Source organism: Anomaloglossus baeobatrachus, chromosome 1 (assembly GCF_048569485.1).
Source record: "Anomaloglossus baeobatrachus isolate aAnoBae1 chromosome 1, aAnoBae1.hap1, whole genome shotgun sequence".
Lineage (NCBI taxonomy): Eukaryota > Metazoa > Chordata > Amphibia > Anura > Aromobatidae > Anomaloglossus > Anomaloglossus baeobatrachus.
The window spans coordinates 122,215,386-122,238,021 of record NC_134353.1 but is presented as its reverse complement, the minus strand read 5'-3'; the positions used below and the strand labels follow the sequence as shown (position 1 = coordinate 122,238,021).

Sequence of the window (22,636 nt, the reverse complement as noted above, 5' to 3'; positions counted from 1 at the left end):
AACTGGCACAAGACTGCAACATTTTTCTAAAAAACTCTATGGGCCAGATTCATTAAGACTGGTGTTTCCTTCATCAATCTATATGAGAGGCGTGGAGTAGAAAAGTGCCTCTAATTCATTTAGAGGCGCTTGCCACTTAATAAATTTGCTGCATATTATCACTGGCCTGCGCCACCATGTATCTCACCAGAAATGTGACTCCAGTCCAAGACTGGAGTAATATTTCTTGATATATGCAACATGTACCGTGCCACTTCTGTAGGCTGAGGTGCTCAAATAGGATGTTATTGCATTTCTCTGTCAGCGGTAGATGCTAGACAGCTGCGTTTCTTTAGCAATCCGTACTGATGAAGGTGGAACGAATCGGCTATTGTCTGTATTGCAAGGACCTCATTAAGTACAATTCTATTTCACTGAGATTTTGAGTGCCAAATTTTGGTTAGCAAAGTAATAATTCTGACACAGGATATACTACAACTTTTGATTAATTAATTCATTAGACGCATTTTACCAAGACCTGTTCCACCCAGTTGGACGAGCTTTGGTGATGTAGGTCGAAACTGACATGAAAATGAAAAAAGTAACTATATTTATTTAACGTCTTCATGCTTAAATATTTGACAACATTTGAAGTTATGTGATGGTAATATTCAGGCAAAACAACTTGATGAATCAGGCCATATGTCTGGGAAATCACACTTATAAAGAACACTTCTATTTTTCCCAAACTAATAGATTGTTAATAGTAATAACTGAAAAATATTACATTTTTTACTTTTATATCCTTAATAACACTACTAAGCAGTGAGCTCCTGAATCCTGATATACTAAGGTGCTTTCTGCAGAATTCTGGCATAAAACACCTCATTATGTTGCAGTATTTTTGTGCAACTCAAAAGTTCTGCAAAAATATTGCGACATTTAGCATTTATATGCCAGTCTCGGTCAGCTTTGCCAATTTATACGTGTCAAGGGAAGGCCATGGGTGGGACAGAGCATAGCTAAGAATGTCTACTTCATGAAAAGTTATGCCACTTTAATGCCACTTCTTACTCCAGAAAGATATCCAGTACATGGCGATGGCGCAGTTTAGTTAACAGATAATATTAACAGATAATTCATTAAGTGGTGTGTGCCTGTGAATAAATTAAGCACATGATACTCCAGGTATCTCCTTTATTAAGGCTTACGTGTGCACAACCAGTCTTCACAATATTCCCAGGCTTAGGGGTGAATTAAGACACCAGTGCACAGTTATACTTTTTATGAACTCTTACTTTGCGGTTTCAAAACACCACAAGCATCCTATAAGTGCTAAGAAATACATAATTGCTTGGTCACATTTGAGGCCACCAATGCTATATGGTCTCTTATTTGCTTGATAGAATGAGTGGGTTTCTGTTGGCATGCGGGCATGCTTATATTAAGGGCTCAGTTCCACTTACGTTTTGCACGGATGAGTGTAATCCGATAAAACATCAAACTGCTCTCTCTAGTACAAAACTATGGGGCGGTGTCCATCTGTGATTGATTTCTCTTGCCATATCGGCATGAGAAATGAATGGCAGCATGCTGCATTTGGCAGCGAGTCTCGGCTCACACACACCCATATGAGTGCGTGTGAAACATTAGCACTGCACTCGCATGTCATCCGACTGCAGTGCAATGTACACAGAGACAGGCCAGGGAGGAGATGGGGAGAAAGTTTTCCCTTCCTCTTCTCCGCAGCTGTGACCAGATCGCAAGATTGGATCACAGTCGCATGCCCCTCGGCTGACGCTCGCAGCAGAGGGACATTAGCATAACTCTTACGATGCTCTCGCATCAAAAGCTATGCACAAGTGGGACAGTACCCTAATCTTTAGTTTCTTCCTTTTGCAGTAGAAGTTTATCCATACAGCTAAATTAATCTCTGTAGAGAGAACAAACCTTTCCATCCTGTTGTTTTGAATCAGGCTGGATGGATTGACCCACCATTCACTGTTCGCTGCCTGCTGTCACACAAACAGTGTAATATAGCCTTTGGCTGAATGTAATGCAGATGATTCAAAGGACCCCCAGCCTATACAAAGAGGCTCTTTAGATTTGATTCTGGTGATGGATGAAGTAATATAATGTCTGAACAATTACCGGCAGGTTCATTTAACGACCCTAACAAATGATTGGGAAGGTCTACTTATTGTATCCAGAACAGTAGAAGGCAGCTGGTCCCAGAGAAGGTGGCTAAGTCATTTTTTTGCTTTCAGTGAAATGTTTAATTTTTTTGGATCATTAGAATAATGCTACGGATAATGTTTTTCTTCTTAAAGGTATTGACTCATATTTTAAAATTGGCAAAATTGCAAAGTGCTTGAAAGTGCAAACAATTGTGTATATTACATCTTTTTAAATTCCATTATGTTGTGAAAATGTAAGTATCTTTTATCTTATAGTGTACTGCTTCTTGCCTAGGTTACCAGCTACCTCTGCAGTCTATCAGGAGTGGCTGAACTTCTAGGCAAGGAGCACATGCATGCTAACTCTTTTCTATACAGCTATAAAGTAATGACGAGCAACAATACTCTATTCATTACTCGCACAAATATTAACCCCTTCACGACCGGCCGATTTTTCGCTTTCCGTTTTTTTTTTTCGCCATTCTTTTTTATTTTTCAGTTAATATGGTCATGTGAGGACTCATTTTTTGTGGAACGAGCTGTACTTTTAAATGAAACTATAGGTTTTACCATATAGTGTACTGGAAAACGGCACAAAAAATTCCAAATGCAGAAAAATTGCAAAAAAAGTGCGATAGCACTATTGTTTTTGAGATATTTTATTCACTGTGTTCACTATATGGTAAAACTGATGTGTGGGTGTGATGCCTCAGGTCAGTGCAAATTCGTAGACACCAAATATGTATAGGTTTACTTTTATATAAGAGGTTAAAAAAAATTCGGAAGTTTGTCTGAAAAAAGTGGCGCACGTTTTACGCCATATTCCGTGACCTGTAGCGTTCTCATTTTTCGGGATCTATGGCTCAGTGATGGATTATTTTTTGCGACTCGAGCTGACGTTTTTAACGGTACCATGTTTTGCGCAGATGCTACGTTTTGATCGCCTGTTATTGCATTTTGCACAAAAGTTGTGGCGACAAAAAAACGTCATTTTGGCGTTTGGAAATTTTTTGCCGCTATGCCGTTTACTGATCAGATTAATTGATTTTATATTTTGATAGATCGGGCATTTCTGAATGCGGCGATACCACATATGTGTATATTTTTTATTTTTTTAACCCTTTAATTTTCAATGGGGCGAAAGGGGGGTGATTTGAACTTTTAGGTTTTTTTGTTTTTTTTAATTTTTTAAAACTTTTTTTTTTACTTTTTTTTTTTATTTTACTAGTCCCCCCAAGGGGTTATAGTGCAGAGCGATCGGATTGCTGATCACTATCTGCTGATCACAGCTACACAGCTGTAAATAGCAGATACGTGCACTTCCTGCTTCCCTGTCCTCCGTACAAAGCGAAAGTGAAAGTGGTTCATGTCTAGCACAGGAGTCATCACAGGACCCTGTGCTTCCATGACAACCACCGGACGTCACGTGATCATGTCATGTGACTTCCGGTATCGGGCGGTAAGTACAACTTTTCCGCGATCGCGTTTATAATGGCGCTGTCACATATTGACATGTTAAATGGCACGAGCAGATAACAATTCTGCTCATGCCTAGCAGGCACACATCTCAGCTGTGACAATCAGCTGAGATGTGCGCCGATCGCGGCATGCTGCTGCCGGCAGACCGCGGGCAGTAACGTTATGACCGCTAGGACGTAATTTTACTGCTCGCGGTCGTTAAGGGGTTAAGGTATTCACAATATTTGTTATTCATTGAGTATTTTAGTATTTGCCTCAGGAGATTCAAGTCCCCTCCTAGCATGTTTGGCGTGCTTGATTTTCAGACACTCAACATGTTGGGATTACTTAAAGGCAACCAATCACCAGGATTTTCATGTATAACCTAAATCAGGCTGATTTTATATCCTTAGTGGGTCAGCTCAGAGGTTTAGGTTTTGTAATCCAAGAAAGTAAAGTTTATTAAATCATCAGCTTTTAAAGTGACAACAGCTGAGAATCAAATAATAGCTGGGAGGGTATTCATAGTTATTATAAGTATTATATAATAGATTCTTCACTTGCAGGACCTGTGTGAGGTCATACCCATGTGACTAGAGGGGCGGTGCCTCAGCCAACAGAAAAATGTTGCTTTGTGGTATCCAGCTTTGTTGGCTGAGGTCCCGCCCCTTCTTTGCTAATTCTAACAGGGGGTTAAGTATAAATACCCCCCAGATATCTGATTCTCAGCTGCTGTCACTCAAGAAGATGATGATTTTATAAACTTTATTTTCTTGGATTTCAAAACCTAAACATCCGAACTGACCACTAAAGGTATGTAGAGAATCAGCATGATAGTGCCAGTACAGCACTAGCTTTAGTTTATATACGAAAATTCTGGTTATTGGTTCCCTTTAAGTATTTGGAAGAGATAAGCGAATACTGTAATATTTGTATTAAGACAAGGAAAAGCATGTATTCGGCGCTTGAAAGGAACCAGCTTAGTATAGATCATGTAAAATGTCCAATTTTATTAGAAAAATTAATATACAGAATATACAGGAACAGTCATCATGACTACCTCCTTATAGGACTAAGTGATCATTAAGAAAAACGCATTTCAGCCAATCTCTTGGCCTTAGTCATGCACACTCATGTATTGACCAGCATCTGGGAACTCCAAGACCGTCCCAGACCAACTTTGAAGGTCCTCCTCAAAATTATCTGAGTTTCCCATTGACTTGTATGAGGTCTGTTATTTGGTATGAATACAGGAATAATTGAAATTATTTGGCTCGAATAATCCAAAGCTCTATTTGGCCACTGTGTAGCAGTTTCTGTGGGCTTAATCTCCAAAACAGCTCTGTGTGGCCACTGTGCGGCCATTTTTGTGGGCTTAATCTCTGAAAAAACTTGTAGTGCACTGCAGCAGGCCCTGTGTGGCAAACACTATTTGGTCACTGTGCACCAGTTTCTGTGAGTTTAATCTTCAAAAAATTCTCTATTAGGCTGGTTTCAGATGTCCATGTTTCAGGTACATGTGACATCCATTTTTAACACGGATGCCACACGTACCCATGTTATTCTCTGGAGTTACTCCCACTGTCATGTTTTCACACAGACTGTGTGACCCCTCATGACCCCGCACGCACACACGCAGACATGTCAGTCTTTTCTCTGGCAGCACGGGTGTCACACGGATCGTACACCGATGTGATCCGTGTGACATCAGTGTGACATGTACCGGAGAAAGCACTGATCTTTTAAATAAAAAGATTTTCTATATTCCCCTGTATCCAGCAGTGCTATCTTCAGCTCTGCTGACTCCCGCTCCTGACTGCCGCTCATTATACTCTCTGAATATTCACTCCACTGAGGAGCTGGTAGCAGGAGCAGCACTGAGGAATTAAGTGCCAGGGACTGCATCGCTGGGGGCAGGTGAGTATCCGTGTGTGTGTGTACAGTTAGGTCCAGAAATATTTGGACAGTGACACAATTTTCGCGAGTTGTGCTCTGCATGCCACCACATTGGATTTGAAATGAAATCTCTACAACAGAATTCAAGTGCAGATTGTAACGTTTAATTTGAAGGTTTGAACAAAAATATCTGATAGAAATTGTAGGAATTGTACACATTTCTTTACAAACACTCCACATTTTAGGAGGTCAAAAGTAATTGGACAAATAAACCAAACCCAAACAAAATATTTTTATTTTCAATATTTTGTTGCGAATCCTTTGGAGGCAATCACTGCCTTAAGTCTGGAACCCATGGACATCACCAAACGCTGGGTTTCCTCCTTCTTAATGCTTTGCCAGGCCTTTACAGCCGCAGCCTTCAGGTCTTGCTTGTTTGTGGGTCTTTCCGTCTTAAGTCTGGATTTGAGCAAGTGAAATGCATGCTCAATTGGGTTAAGATCTGGTGATTGACTTGGCCATTGCAGAATGTTCCACTTTTTTGCACTCATGAACTCCTGGGTAGCTTTGGCTGTATGCTTGGGGTCATTGTCCATCTGTACTATGAAGCGCCGTCCAATCAACTTTGCGGCATTTGGCTGCATCTGGGCTGAAAGTATATCCCGGTACACTTCAGAATTCATCCGGCTACTCTTGTCTGCTGTTATGTCATCAATAAACACAAGTGACCCAGTGCCATTGAAAGCCATGCATGCCCATTCCATCACGTTGCCTCCACCATGTTTTACAGAGGATGTGGTGTGCCTTGGATCATGTGCCGTTCCCTTTCTTCTCCAAACTTTTTTCTTCCCATCATTCTAGTACAGGTTGATCTTTGTCTCATCTGTCCATAGAATACTTTTCCAGAACTGAGCTGGCTTCATGAGGTGTTTTTCAGCAAATTTAACTCTGGCCTGTCTATTTTTGGAATTGATGAATGGTTTGCATCTAGATGTGAACCCTTTGTATTTACTTTCATGGAGTCTTCTCTTTACTGTTGACTTAGAGACAGATACACCTACTTCACTGAGAGTGTTCTGGACTTCAGTTAATGTTGTGAACGGGTTCTTCTTCACCAAAGAAAGTATGCGGCGATCATCCACCACTGTTGTCATCGCGGACGCCCAGGCCTTTTTGAGTTCCCAAGCTCACCAGTCAATTCCTTTTTTCTCAGAATGTACCCGACTGTTGATTTTGCTACTCCAAGCATGTCTGCTATCTCTCTGATGGATTTTTTCTTCTTTTTCAGCCTCAGGATGTTCTGCTTCACCTCAATTGAGAGTTCCTTAGACCGCATGTTGTCTGGTCACAGCAACAACTTGCAAATGCAAAACCACACACCTGTAATCAACCCCAGACCTTTTAACTACTTCATTGATTACAGGTTAACGAGGGAGACGCCTTCAGAGTTAATTGCAGCCCTTAGAGTCCCTTGTCCAATTACTTTTGGTCCCTTGAAAAAGAGGTGGCTTTGCATTACAGAGCTATGATTCCTAAACCCTTTCTCCGATTTGGATGTGAAAACTCTCATATTGCAGCTGGGAGTGTGCACTTTCAGCCCATATTATATATATAATTGTATTTCTGAACATGTTTTTGTAAACAGCTAAAATAACAAAACTTGTGTCACTGTCCAAATATTTCTGGACCTAACTGTATGTGTCTGTGTCTGTGTTCAGTGTATACATGCATGTGTGCTATGTGTGTGCTATATGTGTGTGAGTGTGTTTGTGTGTGTGTGGTAAGGATCTGGAAGCCGGCGCATCACGAGGACAGCATCAAGGACTCATCAGAGTTCCCAATAAACTCTAATGAACCATGAAGTCACCGTGGTGACACTTGCTGTAGCGTGGGTGTCGCGGGGGTGTCATCAGTATGTCATCACAGTTCATTGGGAACTCCAATGACCTCCTGGAGGTCACTGCACACACTGCTTGCTTTGTGAATACTCACCCGTCCCCGCGATGTTGTACTTACCTGTCCCCGCGATGTTGTACTTACCTGTCCCCGCGATGTTGTACTCACCTGTCCCAGCGATGCTCCAGCTTCCATTTCCTCACTGCGGTGAATAATCAATGAATATAATGAGTGGTGGTCAGGAGCGGGAGGCAGCAGAGCTGAAGAAAACAACGCTGAATACAGGTAAACATAGAAAATATTTTGATATAAAAGACCCGTGTTTTCTCCACTACCTGTGACATGTATGCACACACGGATGTCACATTATGACATACCTGTGACACACATATGACACATGTATGACACATGTATGACCATAACTATGTGTGTGACTTGTACCTGATTAAACACGGACATCTGAAACTGGCCTAACTCCACTACACTAGGCTCAGGGAGGGTACTCAGAAAAATGGGTCTGTGAAGTTACTCTTCGAAAGTTGCTGAATTTGGTGCTGCAGAGCTCACATGTCAGAGCTGTTGTTGAAAGTGCGGGCAGTTTCTTCTCACTTTCAGCATTCTTACCCTGCTGCTTCTTGCTTGTTGGCTTTGACCTTTACGCTCACTCTCTCATATGCAATGCATCAACAATGTGGAACTCCACGTTGCATATGCTGGGGAGACTGTGGCCCTCAGGCAATCTTGGCTATCAGTGTCAACAGGGAAAAGATGCTGTTTAGGAGCCTTTTTTAAAATTGCATGCTCTTTGGTGGATCTCAGGTAATCTTGGCTGTGAGGGTCAACCAGTACAAGAAGCTGTTTAAGAACCCTTTTTAAAATTAGATGTTCTGTGGTAGATCTGTGGTGGATCTCGGGCAATTGGCTGTGAGGGCCAACAGGGAAAAGATGCTGTTTATGAGCCTTTTTTAAAATTGGGTGCTAGGTGGTGGATATCAGGCATTCTTGTCTGTGAGGGTTAACAGGGAAAAGAGGCTTTTTAGGGGCCTTTTTAAAAATTGGGTGCTCTTTGGTGGCTCTCTGGCAATCTTGGTTGTGAGGGTGAAATATGAAAACAAGCTCTGTAGGATTTAATGTAATGTTGGCTGCGCCTCAGGTGGAAACCATTTTGGCGCATGCCCTAGCACCACTGAGGATTAGTGCACGTTCCTCTGTCCATGTTGCCTTCTTCTACCACTCCGTTTCCTCCATCTCCACCTCAGCCGCTCAGCATAACACCTGCACAACTAACCTCATCACTTTCAGGGGGAAACGGCAGGCTGTTTTTAGACTCAGCTGTTTGGGGTTGAAATCTCCCACGGCCAGAGATGTGGGGAAAACTTTGGAAAGAGGCTCTATAGATGCCTTCTTAAAATGGTTTCTCTGAGGAGGAAATCTTCAAATTTTGGCTGTGGTTGTGAACTCTGACAAGAGGCTCTGTAGGGATCTTTTTACATTGGTTTCTCTGTGGGGAAAAATCTTCACATTTTGGCTGTGTGGGTCAAATGTGGAAGGAAGCTCTAATGAGGCCTATATTTAAAATGTATGCTTTGTGCTTAAATTCTTCCAATCTTTTCTGTCTGGGTGAACTCTGAAAACAGGCTCTGTAAGAGTCTTTTTGAAAATTCCCACTATATGGGGGAACTCTTCCAAGCCTTGCCCCGGACTGCAATCTCGATCCAAAATCCAATAACCAGCTTTTCAACTGCTACAGTTAGACTAAAGCTGAAATTTTGACTCTGCCGGGAAACTGGGAAAACCGTATGTGTAATAATCTGATGGGTACTCTCTCTGTGTACAGGCCATGTAATACTCTGCACTTTTTTGGGGTACAAATAATGTAGCCATGGTGCTGCTACTAGTGGTGGAGGTGGAGCTGCTGCAAGGAGAGGACATTGTCGATCTGTGCATGCAACACGCCCAAATGTAACACCTTCCTCTGGTGCATGCAGTTAATAGGATGTTCCTCAGCATGCCACAACATCCAGCACCAACATTAGATATGTTCTGTATTAGGAGGAGGCAATGTTTCAACCAAATGATGTAAGAGTATGTGTCCACACGGCTCCACGTACTGAGTGATGGATCACATTTAGTTCCAGTTTCTTCACTTCAGCTTCCACTGATTCTCCAGTTAATAATGCACCAGTACCGACAACAAACAGAATAGAAGCACAGTTCTATTCCATTATTCCTTGCTGTATTTGAACAATTATTTTTTTCAAACTCAATTCTTTGGGCCCTCGGTACACTAAGTCAACAGTATTGGGGAGGCGTCTAAAGGCAAAGTGGCTGGTGACAGCAAAGGTAGCTGGCAGATCTCCACCTCGATCCCAAATCTAACTACAAGCTTTTTAACTGCAGCAGCTGTAGTGTACGCAACAGGAGGTGAAAATTAGACTCTGTAGAGGAATTTGGAAAACAGGCTCTCTTTTTTTAAAATTGTTGCGCTTTGGAGGAACTCTTCAAATCTTGGCTGTGTAGGTGCACTGGGAATACAGGCTATATAGGGGCCTTTTGTTAAACTTGTTGTTCCGTGGGAGAACTCTGCTACTCTTGACTGTTTAGGTAAACTCTAAAAACAGGGTATGTAGGGGAAATTAGTTAAACTTTTTGTTCTGTGGGGGAACTCTTCCAATCTTGGCTGTGTGGGTGTACTGGGAATACAGACCGTATATGGGCCTTTTGTTAAACTTGTTGCGCTGTGGGAGAACTCTTCCAATCTTGGCTGTGTGGAAAAACTGGGACTAAAGGCTATATAGGATTTTTTTGTTAAACTTATTGCTCTCTGAGCGAGCGCTGCCAATCTTGACTGTGTGGGTGAACTGGTAATACAGGCTACATAGGGGCTATTTGTTAAATTTGTTGTTCCATGAAAGAACTCTTTCAATCTTGACTGTGTGGGTTAACTAGTAATACAGGCTATATAGGGGCCTTTTGTTAAACTTGTTACACTGTGAGAGAAGTCTGTCAATCTTGGCTGTGTGGGTAAACTGGTAATACTGGCAATATATGGACTTTTGTTAAGCTTGTTACTCTGTAGGAGAACGCTGCCAATATTGGCTGTGTGGGTGAACTCTGAAAACAAGCTATGTAGGGGACTTTTCTTAAACTTGTTGCTCCGTGGTAGAACTCTCCCAATCTTGGTTGTGTGGGTAAATTGGTAATACAGGCTATATTGGGACTTTTGTTAAACTTTTTCTCTGTGGGAGAAGTCTGCCAATCTTGGCTGTGTGGGTAAACCGGTAATACTGGCTATACATGGGACTTTTGTTAAACTTTTTCTCTGTGGGAGAACTCTCTGAATCTTGACTGTGTGGGTGAACTCTGAAAACAGGCAATGTAGGGGCCATTTGTTTAAATTTTTGCTATGAGGAGAAACTATGTCTATATTGGCTGTTTGGGTCAAGTGTGAAAACAGGCTTTGTAACAGCCTTTTTTTATTGAGGTCTGTAGAGAAGTCTCTGGTTCCCAAACTGAACTTTTTTGTTCAAGTCCAGCCAAACCAGAACATCCACAGGTCCGCTAATCTCTACTGAACACACCAAATGAGAAAAACCCTTTAATGCCAACTTTGTTTTTAGATTATCATTATAGGAATACCATATCTAGTCTATAGAAAGTCCCTTCTGCATGGAGTGATTTTCATGGAATGTAACTGATAACAACGAGGAGTCTTAAAAATAATTGGCCAGAGAAATAAAGCAAAACTATCATTAGATGAATATAATTATTTTTCTGAAAACCTATCACGCATTCTTAAAAATAGTACATTTGCTGACATTTGCTATTGTTTCATCAAGTCACGTAATAGTTTTTCTTCTGAGTCATGGCATTCACAATTATTCTGAGTTATGGGTGCATTTTATTCACTCTTCTGAATTGATGACAGATTTAAGTGTTCAAATAGTGATGCTACAATTGACCTTCAATGAAATTACACAAATCAATGGTTGTTATGTGCGAATGGAAGAAACTAACCATACAGCTAAATTAGCTTTTACTTACTTGGGGAAAAAACGGACTGTTTAAGCAGACCTTAAGGCTATCTACAACCAATAAAGATGTCATCAAAGGATTAAGTGAGTCCTAATGTGAGTACTTTCTGTACTGGTTAATTTGAGCTAGTGATTCCAACTGCAAGGACTTCACTAACATCTATATGTTCAGTAGCCATCAAAGAAGCTGTTTTTAATGTTTACCGATATCTCCTTTTTATGTGTTTTCTTAGTTTGGCATATCCATGAAGAGATGACCAGTATAGAAAACAGTGTTGTGATTCTCTGCCTAGAGATATCTTTGCTACATACAGTATTTTGATATATAGCCAGCCAATGACTATGATGTTAGTTGAAGCCTATCTAGAGATTTGCTAGCATGCAATGACTTTGTATTGTGACAAATTGGAGGCATGGGTGTATCTTTATCATCCATAACAGGCTATATTAACTATTTAGAGTGATGGCGGAAAGTGTTGCCACCCTGGAAAATGAAGTATTTCTCCCTGAAATTAATGCAATTACACTTGCTTTGTTATACACGTTTATTTAATTTGGATGTATTGGAACAACACTCAAACAACAGAGAAGAAAAGGCCAAATTAGACATAATTTCACACAAAATTCCAAAAATGTGCCTGACAAAATTGTTGACACTTTCAATGTAATATTTGCTTGCACAGCCTCTGGAATAAATAACTGCACTCAATCACTTCCTATTACCATCAGCAAGCTTCTTACACCTTTCTATTCGAATTTTGGACTACTTTTCATTTGCAAACTACTCCAAGTCTCTATCTGAAGGGTGCCTTCTCCAAACAGCAATTTTAAGATCTCTCCCTTGGTGTTCAATGGGATTTAGATCTGGACTCCTTGCTGCCACTTCAGAACTCTCCATCCATTTCTGGGGGCTTCATGAAGTATGTTTGGCTTCATTGTCCTGATGAAAGAACCATGACCTAGGTCACAAACCTCAACGCACCCAGTTCCAGAGGTAGCAAAACAACCCCAAAACATCTTTGACCCTACACCATATTTCACTGTATGTACTGTGATCTTTTCTTTGTATGTCTCATGCCAGTTTTTGGTAAACAGTACAATGCTGTGCTTCACCAAAAAGCTCTATTTTGGTCTCATCTGTCTACAGTATGCTTTCCCAGAAGGATTTGGTTTAGTCATGTACATTTGTCAGACTCCAGTCTAGGTTTTTTATATCTCTATGATAGCAGTGGGGTCCTCCTGGGTCGCCTGCCATAGTGTTTCATTTAATTCCAATGTGGAAGGTTAAATGTTGATGACTGATGTCTCCTGAGCCTTCAGAACAGCTTGATTAGGGATGCTAATCCACCATCAGGACTATCCTGCATTGCAACCTTTCATCAAGTTTTTTCTGCAGTCTATATTCAGTTAGATTAACTACAGTGCCAATGGTTGTAAATTTCCTAATTATGTTGCACCCCATGGACAAAGAAACATCAAAATCTCTGGAGATGGAGTTGTAACCTTTAGATTGTTAATATTTTTCTAAAATTTTGGTTCTCAAGTTCTCAGACAGTCCTTTCCTCTTTCTGTTCTCCATGCTTAGTGTGACACACTCAGACACCCAGTGCAAAGATTAAATCAACTTTTCACCTTTTTATCTGGTTTCAGGTGGGATTTTCATTTTTTCCCACACCTGTTCCTTGCCATATATGAGTTTGAGTGAGTATAAAATGCTTCAAACAAAGTTGCTTACCCTCAATTTTGGAAAAGTGCCACCAATATTGTCTGGCCCATTTCTGGGCTTTTGTGTGAAATTATGTCCAATTTGCATTGTATTCTCTGTTTTTTTTGTGTTTCTCCAATATACACAAAGGAAATAAACATGTATATAACAAAACATGTGTAATTCCAATAATTTTATGGGGGAAATATTTCATTTTATGGAATTATTTAAATGGTGCCAACATTTTCGGCCATGATTGTATGTATAGGAAGCACTATTATACATTACATGATATATTTAAAAGTCTACCATAGGGTAATAGGTATCATATACTGCAAAGAAAGTGGCATAAATATGGCTTACTGCCAGATATGCAGTGATGGATTGCCTTCTATATGTAGCAGATGTATCGAGCATGGCTCTCATAATTCACTGGTCTACTATTTAGCCTTTTGAAGAGCATTCTAGTAACAGTCGACATAATACAAGCATCACTGATCCACTAAACCTAAAACACATAGCGCATAAGAGTGAGGCTTATAGACAGAGCTGCTAATAGCATCCTAACAGATGTGTACATTTGTTTCTGGAGATTCTCAGAATTGGAGATAAAGTCGTGATTAGAGATGAGCAGAAAGCTTTGCCAGAATGTTGTGCAGTTTGACGTTGCTTACGTAGAACCTATTAGAGTGGTATCATTGCTAGTCAGTGGTATGCCACCTGACAAAACATGACAGCATCGCCCTGCCACTATATTTAGTATGAAGATAAAGCCCAACATCTTAGTTTCTTCCTGACAGTATGCCACAATTGATGCTTGTTGTAGTCACTCTTTGGTTTTTGTTGAACAAAGAAATTGAGTCATGTAGTCCAAAAACAATTGTTAAGCTTTGTCACGTACCCCTCCTTTGATTTAATTTCCTGCTATCCAGCTAAGATCTGTTAAAATAGTTATTATTGGAAATGTACCATAGCCATTTCCTTCATCATAGGGAAAATTGGAGTTTGCTGCCTTAGCACTTGGACAGTATCTAAACACCACTGCAAAGGCAAAGTTTTTAAATGGCAAACTCCAAAGAAACCCAGCACTTTCTCCAGTGGCCCTCCTAGCTATGGTCCTTGAGCAAGAGCTCCAATTATGATAGACCACGGATGGTAGTGATATGTACACTCACTATATCTCACTATATCAATTGTAGAACATTGACCTAGACCACTTTTTTTCCAACTGCTCTCATCACAACTTTATAATTGACTAGCTGTAGTACCCGGGCGTTACCCGGGTTAGTAACTATCTCTCTTTGAGTTTCTGTCCGTCTCTTTCCCCGTCCGTCTCTTTCCCCGTCCGTCTCTTTCCGCGTCCGTCTCTTTCCGCGTCCGTCTCTTTCCGCGTCCGTCTCTTTCCGCGTCCGTCTCTTTCCGCGTCCGTCTCTTTCCAGGTTCGGCTCTTTCCAGGTCCGTCTCTTTCCAGGTCCGTCTCTTTGCCCGTCTGTCTCTTTGCCCCTCTGTCTCTTTCCAGGGCTGTCTCTTTCCAGGGCTGTCTCTTTCCAGGGCTGTCTGTCTTTTTCCCAATCTGTCACTGTCTGTGTCTCTGTCTGTCTGTCTTTTTCTGTCTCTATCCATCTCTCTACCGACATCATATAACCTCACACATAAGCTTCAACTAACAGTTTATTTTGTTCCTATAGCAACCACTGACAGTTACTATTAATAACCTATAGCTCCCACCTCCATTCAGTTTAATGGTGGCAGGATTTTAGAGACTAACTGTAAAGCACAGGGTTACATTTTTCTGTCAAAACATAGTCTGTGACGTTCACTGGGTCACATGAGGAATCTGTGCAAAATTTCGTGATGTAAATGCGACTGTGCGGATTCCTTTAGCGGACATATACACATACATACACACACATACATATATACACACATACATACGCATACACACACATACATACACTCAGCTATATATGTTAGGTATGTAGTATCAGCTACAATTGTGTAAAATTAGAAGACAGTATGAGATAATAATAATATTTATTTTCTTATATATAGCGCCATTTTTTCCATAGTGCTTTACATACTGTACATCAGCAACACTGTCCCCATTGAGGCTCACAATAATTATTTATTATTATAGCACCATTTATTCCATGGCACTTTACATGTGAAAAGGGGTACACATAGTAGGGACAAGTACAATAATCATAAACAAAACAAGGCACAGACTGGTACAGGAGGAGAGAGGACACTGCCCGCGAGGGCTCACAGTCTACAAGGGATGGGTGAGGATACAGTAAGTTAGGGTAGAGATTGTCGTGCGGCGCTATATTAGACTGAGGGTTATGGCAGGTTGTAGGCTTGTCAGAAGAGGTCTGTCTTCAGATTTCTTTTGAAGCTTGTCAAGGTAGGCGAGAGTCTGATATATTCTGGCAGAGCATTCCAGAGTATGCAAGTTGCACGGGAGAAAACTTGGATGCAATGGTGGGAAGAGAAGATGAGAGGGGAGAAAAGAAGGAGATCTTGTGAGGATCGAAGATTACGTATGGGTAAGTACCATGAAACTAGGTCACAGATGTATGGATGAGATAGGTTGTGGATGGCTTTGTAGGTCATGGTTAGTGTTTTGAACTGGAGTCGTTGGGCAATGGGAAACCAGTGAATGGATTGGCAGAGAAGAGAGGTCGGGGAGTAGCGGGGTGACAGGTGAATTAGTCAGGCAGCGTAGCGTAGACTGACTGTTAGTAAGGAGGCCACAAAGAATGAGGTTGCAATAGTCCAGGCTGGTGATAATAAGGGCATGCACTAGGGTATTTGCAGCTTCTTGGTAAAGGAATGTACGAATCTGGGAAATATTTTTAAAAATGTCCTATCAGTAATTGTTTGGAGTGTGGGAGAAAACCCATGCAATCTTGGGGAGAACATACTAACTCCTTGCAGATGTTGTCCTTGGTGGGATTTGAACCCCAGTGCTGCAAGACTGCAGTGCTAACCACTGAGCCACCATTCATGTCATGTAATTTTTATTTTTCTATAGATAACGTTGAGGACATTATTATATAAACTATTTTATACAGGGTTTTTTTGTGGGTTATGTGATTTGGTTTCTAATTTTCCTGTTAAGCATGTTTTAAGACTAAAACGTAGGAAAAGCCACATGATTCATGAATGCTAAAAGGCTTTCACTATAGAATTCATCTTTATATTATTCGTAACCTATACTCACTGAAAACAGAGTGCACTTGAAATGTAGCATGCAATTTCATAGCTTTTACTGTAGAGGTCAATGATCTTTATTGTGGTAACCAATCTTTCTGACAGTATCTGAGCTTTTAATCTATCTGGTGAAATGTTAGGCCCAGATTTCTTACCTGGAATCCAACATTTGAGTTATAGTTACATTTCTCATCACAGAAAAATGTTAACAGGTTCAATAAAACAACTGATAAGCCGCTAAAATTAGCATAACTATGAAGTGCGTGTTTTATGACCATTTATTGTTTGGGATTTTTTTTAAGTCTGTTTTCATAAATAAATCCAAGGTCTTACAGGCAAAAGGTGGATGTACCAGAGAGAGTGATGCAGTGAAAATGTTCAGATGTAGCAAACACATTAAATTCAATGATGAAGCTTTACAGGGTTTTCCTGAATTTAAATATTGAATAACTAGGATATTAGTTAATTGGCCAGTTCATAACCTGGCACCACCTCTGGTCAGCTGTTAGGATATCTCTCTGTGGCTGGAAGTAATAAGATTATGGATCTAGAACATCATGGAGTCATCATAACAACTTTCAGATACTGCAGCTCAGCTGTCATTAACCTCTTAAAGGGAACCAATCACAAGGATTTTTGTATATAACCTAAAGCCAGTGCTATACTGGCACTATTAGGCTGATTCTATACATACCTTTAGTGGTCAGCTCTGATGTTTAAGTTTTGAAATCCAAGAAAGTAAAATTTATAAACTCATCAGCTTCTTGAGTGACAGCAGCTGAGGATCAGATAATATCTGGAGAGGTAGTCATACTTACTTCCCCCCCCCCCCGTTAGAATTAGCATCAGTATTATACCATGAATCTAAATTTTGACATGCAGGACCTGTACTGATACTCATACTCATGTGACCAGAAGGGGCGGGGCCTCATCCAACATAGCTTATACCAGGAAGCAACATTTTTCTGTTGGCTGAGGCCCCACCCCTCCTGGTCACATGGGTATGACCTCAGCTCAGATCCTGCAAGTCAAAATTTAAATTGATGGTATAATACTTATGCTAATTCTAATAGTGGGAGGGGATAAGTATGAATACCCCCCAGATATTATCTGATCCTCAGCTGCTGTCACTCAAGAAGCTGATGATTTTATAAACTTTACTATCTTGGATTTCAAAACCTATACATCCGAGCTGACCACTAAAGGTATGTATAGAATCAGCCTGATAGTGCCAGTATAGCACTGGCTTTAGGTTATATACGAAATCCTAGTGATTGGTTCCCTTTAAATGCCGCTAACAATCAAAGACAGCAGAATTTAAGCACTCCTTTCTTGCCAAGATATAAGTTTGGATACCCATTGACTCCATGTGATGCCATCCTGATTGTTTCCCATAACCGGGGCTGGCTAATAGAATGGAAAATGAAAAGTATATTCAAAATGAGGACTGCCCATCCTCCAAAAAATAACTTTATTATAAAAAATAGAGAACAAATATAACCATATTTAAAACATTTAAAAACATTAAAATGTTATATGATGACCTATGGTCGCCACAATAAAGCTAAACAATGCAATAAGAAGCAATCAAAATATATCATGTATCACAAGATTGTCTAAATAAAAACACCGGCTCACCACCTAAAATAAAAATCCCCACGCACAGCTTCATTGACAGTTTTATAAAAAAATAGTTACAGGTCTCAGAAAATAGAGACAAGAACCAATTTTTTTTTTACAAAATTTAAAAATGGTTGCATTTTTTCATTTAAAAAATAGTACAAAATGTATACATGTTTGGTATCTCCATAAATATAATAACTTGAATAATCATGCTTTCATATCTTTTTACTGTGCAATGATCTCTGTAAATATAGCATCCCCAAAAAACAATGGCGGAAATGCATTTTTTTTTTCACCGTTTGACCGGACTTGGATTTTTTTTTTGCCAGTTTCCCTAAATTGATATGGTAAAATGAATGGTATAATTTAAAACCGCATCAACCAAAATACTCAAATTCTCATATGTAAAAAAAACCTAAATAGCCATGCTCAAAATATCCCCCATAAGATTAATCATCACAGCCCAGCATCGCACCTGCTTGTAGCACTCTGCAGTGAATGAGAGCCCACGCGAGATGCTGGGCTGTGATGAGCGGTGCAATGCTGCCCGCAGCCGAGTCACTCAAGAAGACTGTAGCCCGCCTCAGTTGATGTGACATCACCAGACATCAGAGGTCACGGAGCCCAGATGTCACGCAAAAGGGGTGAGCGGACCGCAAAAGCGCCACTCACAGGCACAATTGGCAACACAAGGTATTTGAGAGAAACCTTGTTTCTCAATATAATATCGAGGTGGGCAGTAATGAAAAGGGGTGATTCACCTCTTTAACTGCTTATTATTATTTTACATTTTTGTCACTTAATATTGAACAGCATAAAGTACTGTAACTTGTATTCTTACCTGTACCAACTAATAAAAAATATATTTTACTGCTTTTCATAGTTTATAAAAAGCTGCATGCGCCACTGCTCATGTTATTCAGCCTTAAGTATATTTAATAGGTATAAATCAACAGATTTTCTCACACAGTGGGATGTCCTCACAACCCGTCATACAGTATGACATCCCCACACAAGTATGTCACCACAGCCCCTCACACAGTATGATGTCCCTACAACCCTTTTGCACAGTATGATGTCCCAACACACAAGTATATCTCCGCATCCACTCACACTGTATGAAGTCCCTATACATAAGTGTGACGTCCTCACACACAATTATGATGTCCCCACAGCCCCTAACACAGTATGATGTCCCTACAACCCCTTTGCACAGTATGATGTCCCTATACATAAGTGTGATGTCCTCACACACAATTATGATGTCCCCACAGCCCCTAACACAGTATGATGTCCCTATAACCCCTTTGCACAGTATGATGTCCCAACACACAAGTATATCTCCACATCCACTCACACTGTATGATGTCCCTATACATAAGTGTGATGTCCTCACACACAATTATGATGTCCCCACGGCCCCTCACACAGTATGATGTCCCTACAACCCTTTTGCATAGTATGATGTCCCAACACACAAGTATATCTCCGCATCCACTCATACTATATGATGTCCCTATACATAAGTGTGATGTCCTCACACACAATTATGATGTCCCCACAGCCCCTAACACAGTATGATGTCCCCACTAACAAGTACAATGTCTCTGAAGCCATTCACACAGTACGATGTCTCTACACAGAAGTGTGATAGTCTCACACACAATTATGCTGTCCCCACAGCATCTAATACAGTATGATTTCCCAAAAACAACTTACAATGTCTCCACAGCAACTCACAAAGTATTATGTCCCTACACACAATTATCATGTCCCTGCAGGCCCTCGTATTGTGGCCACCTCACACAGTATTATGTCCCCAGAGCTCATCACATAATAATATGGCCGCAGACATTTCCCCAACACAATTACTGACTGATAATTAAAATAAATAAAACCACTAACCTCAACTCATTCTCCTAATGCGCTGCTTAGATCTGTGTAGTGTACTGAGACACAATGCGCATAATGTAGTGATGTCATCACGCTCTCATTACGCTCTCAGACGCACAGGCTCAATAGTGAAAGAGGAAACTGATGGCTTTTTGGTCTATTATTGTATTCTCCGGTTTCTGCGTCCTGACTTGTTTTAGGTTTAACGAGGGTGAGCAGATCCCTGAAACATGTAACATTTTAATAATAACTGTATGAATAAAATATCATCTTCTACTTTATCTTTGAACCAATACTACATTATGTTGTGGAGACAGCGCCAAGTACTGTATCGCATCTTTTTTCTACTATATAGGTACTTTTTTATGTATCACTACTGACCTGCTATGCCCAGTTCCAGCTGTAGATTTTGAATTTTAAGAAATGTTCTTTTTCTATCATTAAGGCTATGTACCTAAATAAAGTTGTCTTAAAACATTAGCAAATCTGATAATAGGTATCACAATAGCTCCATGATTTCAAGATTATTAAATTGTAATGTTTTTTATATTGCAGATCGTGTAACAGAAGTCCACACTGATATTTATGTGACAAGTTTTGGACCTGTCTCTGATACAGATATGGTAAGTTATGCTAGTACCTGTTTATTTATTCATCCAATATATGTTAAACTTTTATTTATGTGGTGGTCTTCAGTCAAGCATTTGGAGCTGGAACCAAGAGCTTTCTGAATTTTGACTGTTCTACTATTTGTATATAGTGATGCACTTTATATAACACCACAATCTCTGCTGCTCTCAAATCGGCTAACCCCCTCATGCCTACCAAAGCCCACACGATCAACAGGCAACCTTGGCACATGAGCCTGACTAAAAAACTGAGACGGGCTTCCAGGATTGCTGAGCACAGATGGAAGAGGTCTCATTTTCCCAAGCACTTCATCATATACAAACAGGCCCTCACCACTTTCAAGTCAGCACTCACCACTGCAAAAAAAACCCATACATCTCATTCCTCATATCCTCTTGATCTCACAACCCTAAACAGCTATTCAACACTTTCAACTCTCTCCTCTGTCCCCCAGTGCCACCCCCCCCCTCCTCTCATCTCTCATTTTGTCTCATTTCATGTTAAAACCTAGTGCACATTCCTTGCATGTGATTTGTGGTTTTTTTTACACTTTTTGCACCTCCCTAGACAGTTTCAAAAAGTATCAGAAAAGGTGGTGTGACTTGATGAACAATGGGGTGGGGCCTATTTATGTTAGTCTAAAACGTTGACGCAAAATATTGGCCTAATAAAACATCTGACAAAAGATGTGTATATAACGTTCAACCAGGAGAGTTTAGAGGATGGAAATAAAAACTTTGGGGGGTAAATCTTACAACTTTTTCTATATATCCATCTTTCTTTTGCAAGGAGAACATTTTTCATCTTTTTTGAAAATTTTGGGTCTGGTAGTTAATTAAAAATTAATTTTACCTAAATAAGTTATCACATTCACAGTTGACTCTGATTAAGGGTAAGTCTCTTTACAGTAATGGTCTCAAACTTGGCTTTGTATATGGGCCACACATGGAAAAAAAATAATTTGGAAGTCTGCTTTCTGTGCCTGACATAGTGACATTTTTAGTGATACCATATGTTATTTCTAAACCTTTGGATCACTTTTTTGAACATTTTTCACTCATTTAGTTTATTTGTTTTTAATGTCATTCATTTTATGGGTTATGGTACGGTTTTATAGCTTGGGTCACTATGGATGTGGGGATAACAAACACACTTTTTAGTTTATATTAGTTTATATACAAAAAGCATTTTTAATGGTATAAAAAAAGTTCATGCTTTATTTTGAAAATGTTTATACATTTTTTTTTATATTTTATCTCCTTCTTGCAAGTGATATTGTTTTACAATTTGCACCAGATAGTAATTTTGGCCAAAATCCTGTAGTGATGTGCCTATTCTTGTCCCCTTGTAGTAATGTGCCAATCCCTGTTTTGATCCTGCAGTAATGTGCCCAATTGTGCCCCCTTGTAGTAATGTGCTAATGCTGATTTCCATGCTGTAGTAATGTGCCCATCTTTGTCTCAATCTTGTAGTAAAGTGTCCATCCTTGTCCCCATCCTGTCGTAATGTGTCCATCTTTGTTCCCATCTTGTAGTAATGTCCCATCTTGGTCTTCATATTGTTGTAATGTGTCCATCTTTGTTACCATCTTTTTAGTAATCTCCCATTCTGTAGTAATGTGTCAATCCTTGTCCTTATCCTGTAGTAATGTGCCCATCTGGGTCTTCATATTGTTGTAATGTGCCCATCTTTGTTCCCATCCTGTAGTAATATTCCCACCATTGTCCACTTGTAGTAATGTGCCCATCCTTGTCCCCTTGTAGTAATATGCCCATTCTTGTCCCCATCCTGCAGTACTATCCCCATCCTTGTCCCCATCCTTGTCCCCATCCTTGTCCCCATCCTAGAGTAATGTGCCTATAATTGTCCCTTTTGTAGTAATGTGCCCATCTTTGTTACCATCTTTTAGTAATCTCCCATTCTGTAGTAATGTGTCAATCCTTGTCCTTATTCTGTAGTAATGTGCCCATCTGGGTCTTCATATTGTTGTAATGTGCCCATCTTTGTTCCCATCCTGTAGTAATATTCCCACCATTGTCCACTTGTAGTAATGTGCCCATCCTTGTCCCCTTGTAGTAATGTGCCCATTCTTGTCCCCATCCTGCAGTACTGTCCCCATCCTTGTCCCCATC

General features: G+C 40.2%; 1 protein-coding gene across 3 annotated transcripts in view; it reads left to right on the top strand.

Annotated features, from left to right (window-relative positions):
* GABRA2 (gamma-aminobutyric acid type A receptor subunit alpha2) overlaps positions 1–22,636 on the top strand; it is a 300,771-nt gene that overhangs the window by 101,005 nt on the left and 177,130 nt on the right. For all 3 annotated transcript variants that reach the window (XM_075347008.1, XM_075347009.1, XM_075347010.1), the window contains exon 4: positions 20,430–20,497. In XM_075347008.1, coding sequence (XP_075203123.1) covers positions 20,430–20,497 — 68 coding nt within the window. The remainder of the gene's footprint in view (positions 1–20,429; positions 20,498–22,636) is intronic.